The following is an 8,409-nucleotide window of genomic DNA, read 5'->3' on the forward strand; positions in this document are numbered from 1 at the left end:
GAGAGGAAACAGCAGCAGTAGGGAGGGAGAGGAAACAGCAGTAGTAGGGAGAGAGGAAACAGCAGCAGTAGGGAGAGAGGAAACAGCAGCAGTAGGGAGAGAGAGGAAACAGCAGTAGTACGGAGAGAGAGGAAACAGCAGTAGTAGGGAGGGAGAGGAAACAGCAGCAGTAGGGAGGGAGAGGAAACAGCAGCAGTAGTGAGGGAGAGGAAACAGCAGCAGTAGGGAGGGAGAGGAAACAGCAGCAGTAGGGAGGGAGAGGAAACAGCAGTAGTAGGGAGAGAGGAAACAGCAGTAGTAGGGAGAGAGAGGAAACAGCAATAGTAGGGAGAGAGGAAACAGCAGCAGTAGGGAGAGAGGAAACAGCAGCAGTAGGGAGAGAGGAAACAGCAGCAGTAGGGAGAGAGAGGAAACAGCAGCAGTAGGGAGAGAGGAAACAGCAGCAGTAGGGAGAGAGAGGAAACAGCAGCAGTAGGGAGAGAGAGGAAACAGCAGCAGTAGGGAGAGGAAACAGCAGCAGTAGGGAGAGGAAACAGCAGCAGTAGGGAGAGAGAGGAAACAGCAGTAGTAGGTAGAGTGAGGATACAGCAGCAGTAGTAGGGAGGGAGAGGAAACAGCAGTAGTAGGGAGAGAGGAAACAGCAGTACTAGGTCCATTCACCAGGTACATGTTTCAGCCTGAGCCTCTGGTTTATGTGACCCACCGTCTACTTAGCACAGATGTCGTCCCTGACAGCTGATACAGGCTCTGATTCAGAGGGGTTGGGTTAAATGCGGAAGCCACTTTTCAGTTGAAGGCATTCAGTTGTACAACTGACTAGGTATCCTCCTTTCCCTTTCTTATATTATTTCATCCCCCTAATAGTTAACATTAGGACTGACTAGGCTAATCCCAGATCTGTGTCTAAAAAGACGTGTGACATCGTCAACAGGCGACAGTTACTGGGTGTTTGACGCGGAGAGGAGGATCACGGGGCCGGACTCAGTGCGTCGGCTGGGCCTTCAAGTGTCGGACATCCAAGCAGCCCTCATGTGGGGCGAGGACAAGGCCCAGAAGACCTACCTCTTCAAGTCGGGCACCTACTGGCGCTTCAGCCCCCTGGAGAACCGAGTGGACACAGCACACCCGCGTAGCATGCAGGACTGGAGGGGCATCCCCAAGGATATTGACGCAGCTTTCCAGGACCGATATGGTGAGAGTCAGAGATATACAAAAATAGTCAAAGGCTAAATGTATTTGGACAGGATCCATTATGTCGTGTTGTGTTCCCAGTTTTATTGATAGCAAGCATGTGGATATCTCTGAGTATTGTGTGTTTCTGACAGTTTGTGTGTGTGCGTGCATGTAAACCCATGGTAATTCCATTTAATTGCATTGAGCTAATTGTTGACCTCCTAACTTCCTAATAGGCTTTGCTCATTTCCTGAGTGGGAGACAGTATTGGAAGTTTGACCCCGTGGAGGTGAAGGTTCTGGAAGGATACCCCCGCTATATCGGCATGGACTTCTTTGGCTGCCCCGCTTCCTTTTATCGATAAAGCCAGGAAGAGTCCATATCGCCCCAAGAGGTGAATGGAATATCAGGGCCATCTTTATTTTTTTGCTCTTATGACTAATGTTGTTCCACTGGGACTTTAGACTGATACAATTACATCATTGTGTAACATAAACAGGATGACTGTTGATTTTGGTCTACTGGAGGTCAGGACTTGATGCTATTGGTTGAAACCTTCATTATGACCCCAGTCTGAGGTCCGGGGCAGTCTGAAGACCAATAGAAATTGAGGTCATAATTCAAAGGGTGAATTGAGTACATTTAGTTTCATCATCATCCACAATATGATAATAGCTGGTTTGAAATCGATGCACACTGTTTGAGAGATACGTTAAAGAGCGAACGGCCAGCTAACAGAAGAACAATGTACGCAACTGGTATTTGTAAATGGACATTTTCATTCAAGATAAGTAACTTCAATACTTTTGTTCACGATAATCATAACTCAATTTTAATCAATAGGCAGCTTTTTCTCAAGACGAATGCTTACCTCTGCATCAAATAATAAGTTGTGGTATGCTATATGTTTTTATTTTTTCAGAACAATACCTTTTGTAACCGTCTTTAGCCTCTGGTACATACTATTTAACAGTGGCATTTAAAAGTAACATTTTACATAGGTTCATCTTTTCAAATCCGTAGGAACAGTGTAGTTACAGTATTATTTCAATACTCTCAGTACTTTTCTCTATGAAGGGAAATGTAAAAAAAAATCTGCCCCATATTCATCGTCTCCAGCACCAACCCCAACATCAACATATGTGAAAATGGCACGTTTCTATGTTTTGTATTAAAAAAGATAGAGGAAGCTTAAGTGTGTCACATGACATCATCGGTGTGCGTCATATGACTTTTAACCAATTATGAGTAGGCATTGCCTACTAATTGTCTACTAATTGAGTGATTGGAAACACTTATTTTTCTTTTTTTAATACAAAACATAGAAAACCACCATTTTCACATACAGTATGTTGATGTTAGGATGGTGCTGGAGATGATGAATATGAAGTTGAACATTTTAGATATGTCCCTTTTAAAAACTACAACCGGTGCACTAGAAAAGTGAGGTGATAGTTCCATGTTTCTTATTGGTGCTCATCGCCCTTTCCATCGACAGCCAATGATACTCTTCTCAGGAAAAAGTACATTTAACAAACTATACCCTCTGAATCGTTTTTTTTGTTGCTTGATGTTTATCCTTGATTCTTATTTATTGCTGTTTATGTGTTGTCAAAAATATTTTACCCACAGATGAGTCTCAAGTATTTATCTGTGCAGTCCTGCTTTCTTTTCTGCCATTGTTTAGACAAAACCCATCAGGTAGCAGTGTAAACCTATTTGAGAGGGACACACATTTTCTCTCCGGCCTCACTGAGCTTTCTATTTCACACACAGCTGCTAAAACTGACTCAACAATGAAGGTAAAGATGTACCTCAAATAGAGGGCTTTATCTTTAACAGTTATAGGGATATTTCACTCCAAAATCAATGTTTGATAGACGTTTTATACCTCAAAAGTAGGCCATCTGTTTTGTAGATCCAGCCATATGCCACTATCCAAAATTAATGGTGTTGATGCATATTGCTGGAGGAGTGTAGATTCATCTTGACATTAGACTTGTTTTTTTTGGTCTGAAAAGATCTGACAAAGTTTGATTTGGGAGTATAACGTCCCTTTATTGATGTGATGATTTTACAGTGGTGAAAGCCAAGCATTGCATATCCAAAGTTGTCACGGTGATACCTCATCAGGTAAAACATCCTTCAGTTCTTTTACAAACTGCTCCTTCCAAGATGGTGCTGTAAACCTTATTCATGTTGTAGCGTGGAACCATTTGTCATGCAGCTAGCCTCAATTGCTAGTCATTGATGCTTCAATGTATCAGTGCAGGCCACTGATACCATTTCCTCACTCTTTTTGATATATTGTGATGTCATTGACTGCAAGATAACTATTTCATAAAGCTTGCACTGGTAGTTTTGGTGTCAGAGCATTGTCTGTAGAATTATGTCTCGCAAACACTGTTTTTTTTTACCATGTATCCCGCCTAACAACCTGACCATTTCTCTTTCGTAGAATAGTTTTTTTAACCGAAATATATATTTACTATGTAAATCATTTAGTATAAATTCTTTGGTACCAATAAAAAGCCTCTTGGTTTAAATGAAATGAAATGTTGTTTTGTGAATGAAATGTTTCACTTGCATACAGTAACATGCCGTGTTTTGTGAAAAACATAAATTCCGTGCCACAAAATGCTAACATGTCAGTCTCGTATAGTGCTGTATCAGTAATGTTATTAATCATTGCAAAATAATACATGTGGATTGCATCAGCTGCATGACATTCAAGTACAGACAATGTAAGGAGTGTTCTGGACTAATGCGGACTGCGCTCATGTTTTTGTTTATGAGCTGGGGGCCCAAAGGCTTCATCCTCTAAGTGCCAAAGCAGGTCTGGTACCAATCTATCCTCCTCACAGTGTTGAAATGGAACCCGGCTGTTCCGTGCTCCTCCCCTGCGGACCACATTCCACAACTATGTCATCTCTGGCCCCCAACGCCACCAATTTGTTACATTACATTACATTTAAGTCATTTAGCAGACGCTCTTATCCAGAGCGACTTACAAATTGGTGCATTCACCTTATGATATCCAGTGGAACAACCACTTTACAATAGTGCATCTAAATCTTTTAGGGGGGGGGGGGGTTAGAAGGATTACTTTATCCTATCCTAGGTATTCCTTAAAGAGGTGGGGTTTCAGGTGTCTCCGGAAGGTGGTGATTGACTCCGCTGACCTGGCGTCGTGAGGGAGTTTGTTCCACCATTGGGGTGCCAGAGCAGCGAACAGTTTTGACTGGGCTGAGCGGGAACTGTACTTCCTCAGAGGTAGGGAGGCGAGCAGGCCAGAGGTGGATGAACGCAGTGCCCTTGTTTGGGTGTAGGGCCTGATCAGAGCCTGAAGGTACGGAGGTGCCGTTCCCCTCACAGCTCCGTAGGCAAGCACCATGGTCTTGTAGCGGATGCGAGCTTCAACTGGAAGCCAGTGGAGAGAGCGGAGGAGCGGGGTGACGTGAGAGAACTTGGGAAAGTTGAACACCAGATGGGCTGCGGCGTTCTGGATGAGTTGTAGGGGTTTAATGGCACAGGCAGGGAGCCCAGCCAACAGCGAGTTGCAGTAATCCAGACGGGAGATGACAAGTGCCTGGATTAGGACCTGCGCCGCTTCCTGCGTGAGGCAGGGTCGTACTCTGCGAATGTTGTAGAGCATGAACCTACAGGAACGGGTCACCGCCTTGATGTTAGTTGAGAACGACAGGGTGTTGTCCAGGATCAAGCCAAGGTTCTTAGCACTCTGGGAGGAGGACACAATGGATTTGTCAACCGTGATGGCGAGATCATGGAACGGGCAGTCCTTCCCCGGGAGGAAGAGCAGCTCCGTCTTGCCGAGGTTCAGCTTGAGGTGGTGATCCGTCATCCACACTGATATGTCTGCCAGACATGCAGAGATGCGATTCACCACCTGGTTATCAGAGGGGGGAAAGGAGAAGATTAATTGTGTGTCGTCTGCATAGCAATGATAGGAGAGACCATGTGAGGATATGACACAGCCAAGTGACTTGGTGTATAGCGAGAATAGGAGAGGGCCTAGAACAGAGCCCTGGGGTTACGTGTTACGTGTCAACGGCTCTGTTTTGATTGGATATTTCTGCTAATAATCAACTTTGAGAGATACAATTATCTTTATTTCCCAAACAAAACTCAACACAATAGTTTTTTTTGTCTTTTTAACAATTTAAACATAGGCCATGTTGTTACTTCATATCCCAGTAATAATGCCTTGCTAAAGGACTGGGAAGAAAACACTCCAATTGGCTCAACCATTGGCCCAATTTACCCCAAGGCAAACATTTTGACTATATTAGCTCACACAGCTACAAGGAGGCATTTTCATGCAAGTTTAGGACCTCATATTGAAGCTTATAGAGACCCCAAATTATGTATAGAACACTCTTAAAATGATCTACTTTGGTTTAGATACATGCATCATGAAACCTCTAAAACACTCATTTGACCTTTTTTTTTAACCTAACTTGCTTCCCACTTTTTCCATGTAGTTTTTCCTTCAGACTCCTTGAAATGATGACATCTTCCTAAATGTTTGGTCAAATGGTTTTCTAGAAACAAGGCTGACTCAACTGAACCTTTTGGCTGAATTTACCCCACTCTCCCCTAAATCCCTATGATCCTTGTGTGGGATGATGTCACTTGGCATAGTGAAAGCTGCAGGAAGTCCAAAAAAAGAGACTATTACTTAAACTTTGCAGCCATCGCAGAGCGAGGCTGAGTTGAATAACTGTAAACCTGTATGCTGCCAGTATTCTTCCCTGTTAACTAAAACCTTCTGCCGTAAACAAAACAGAGTGGGCTTGAAAAGATGATAAACGGTAGTTGAAATGATTAGCCTAACTCACACATACACACTATGGAAAAGTGGTGGACAGAACCTGACAGAAACCAGAAATTAATTGAAGCTTCCTTTCTTTTATTATCCATATGTGCCTTACAGTAAATATCCCTCTTTTGATGTGGGCAGCAGGAGAACAAGCAGATGCTCTCAATACAAGCCATTCCTTCACTCTTTTCACTTTCCTTAAACTTCAATGTCTTTTCCTCAATATGTTTATAGTGGCTGAGCTCTCATTAGGTGGTGACTGCAAGGGCTTACAAGGATTGCCAAATGCCCCTTGTAAGATTTGGATATGAATACAACAATGCACTGAGGTGGATAACTGATTGGTCAGATGGGGAGGGAACGGGAGGAGGTTTGGTGTTGGTTTTGGACAGTTCAAACAATCATTTGAGTCCACACTGTACATTATATTGCATCACATTCTAAGGCAAAAAATGATAAAGCACAAAACTAGGTTTCTACAGATTTCTGATATGCACTGAGTATACAAAGCATTAGGAGCACTTTCCTAATATTCAGTTGCACCCCCCCTTTGGTCCAAACATACCAAGACAGTCATGAAGAGGGCACGACAAAACCTTTTCCCCCTCATGAGACTGAAAGGATTTGGCACGGGTCCCCAGATCCTCAAAAGGTTCTACAGCTGCACCATCAAGAGCATTCTGACCGGTTGCATCACCGTCTGGTCTGGCAACTGCTCGGCATCTGACCGTAAGGCATTAGAGAGGGTAATGCGTATGGCCCAGTACATCACTGGGGCCAAGCTTCCTGACATCCAGGACCCATAAACTAGGCGGTGTCAGAGGAAGGCCCATAAAATTGTCAGAGACTCGTCACCCATACTGTTTATAGACGGTTTTCTCTGCTACCGCACGGAAAGCGGTACCGGAATGCCAAGTCTAGGACCAAAAGGCTCCTCAACAGCTTCTACCCCCAAGCCATTAGACTGCTGAACAATTAATAAAATTGCCACTGGACAATATACATTGACACCCCCTCCCTTTTGTACACTGCTGGTACTCTCCGTTTATTATCTATGCATAGTCACTTCAACCCTACCTACATGTACAAATTACCTCGACTAACCTGTACCCCCACACACTGACTTGGTACCAGTGCCCCCTGTATATAGCCTCGTTATTGTTATTCTTATTGTGTTACTTTTTATAATTACTTTTTATTTTAGTCTACTAGGTAAATATTTCCTTAACTCTTCTTGAACTGCACTGTTGGGTTAAGGGCTTGTAAGTAAGCATTTCACAGTAAAGTGTAGACTTGTTGTATTCGGCACATGTGACAAATAAAGTTTGATTTGGCCCTCAGAACAGCCTACATTCGTCGGGGCATGGACTACAAGGTGTCAAAAGCATTCCACAGGGATGCTGACCACAGTTGTGTCAAGTTGGCTAGATGTCCTTTGTGTGGTGGACCATTTTTGATACACACGGGAAACTGTTGAATGTGAAAACCCCAGCAGCGCTGCAGTTCTTGACACTCAAATTGGTGCGCCTGGTACCTACTGCTGTACCCCGTTCAAAGGCACTTAAATCTTTTGTTTTGCCCATTCACCCTCTGAATGGCACACATACACAATCCATATCTCAATGCTTTAAAATCCTTCTTTAACCCGTCTCCTCCACACTGATTGAAGTGGATTTAACAGGTGACATCAATAAGGGATCATAGCGTTCACATGGATTCACGTGCTCAGTCTATGTCATGGAAAGAGAAGGTGGTCCCAATGTTTTGTATACTCAGTGTAGATCTGTTTATACAGAATTTCACAATGCAGTCCAGATCCTTTCATTAGGAATGTCTCCAGAAAGGAATGTGGAAAGACAATAAGGCACTGAAACAACGTAAACCACAATACTTCACCTTCACAGTGTCCCCTTCAACCCTCATCCCTCTCTGTGACGGTCACTGTGGAGCATCACAAGGAGATACGCCTTTAGAAGTGAACCCGAGTTATTGCTAGTATCCTGCACTTGTCCTTATGGTGACACTGAAGAGAAGAGAGAGAATCATATCTGCATGTCGAGCAGGAGAAACGCAGCCCGAGGATGAAGCAAGCCTGTACTGGCTCAGACACATACACATGACCCCTAACCTCTGCTATTTTATACATGCATTATTCAGGCGGCAAGACGACGTTGCCAAGTTCCTAAAAGTTCAGCTATGTACAGTTACAGTTTCACAGAGTGACTGATACAACAGTGTTGCATTATGTGAACAAAGGTGGAAATTAGATGGGGGGGGGATACTTTGGGGAATAGGGAGGCCTTTCAAGTTAACATTTATTTCAATGGATGTTGTTTCAATCATTCCAAAACATTTATTTCTCACAGTTCTCATGGTGCTCACTAAATTGTTATGCC

General features: G+C 43.6%; 1 protein-coding gene across 1 annotated transcript in view; it reads left to right on the top strand.

Annotated features, from left to right (window-relative positions):
- mmp11b (matrix metallopeptidase 11b) overlaps positions 1-3,692 on the top strand; it is a 38,816-nt gene extending 35,124 nt beyond the window's left edge. The window contains exons 7-8 of the mRNA XM_055875270.1: positions 932-1,192; positions 1,410-3,692. Of these exons, the coding sequence (XP_055731245.1) occupies positions 932-1,192; positions 1,410-1,537 (389 nt within the window). The 3' untranslated portion in view covers positions 1,538-3,692. The remainder of the gene's footprint in view (positions 1-931; positions 1,193-1,409) is intronic.
- Positions 3,693-8,409: the final 4,717 nt, after the last annotated feature.

Source organism: Salvelinus fontinalis, chromosome 21 (genome assembly GCF_029448725.1).
Source record: "Salvelinus fontinalis isolate EN_2023a chromosome 21, ASM2944872v1, whole genome shotgun sequence".
In the NCBI taxonomy this organism is placed as follows: Eukaryota; Metazoa; Chordata; class Actinopteri; order Salmoniformes; family Salmonidae; genus Salvelinus; species Salvelinus fontinalis.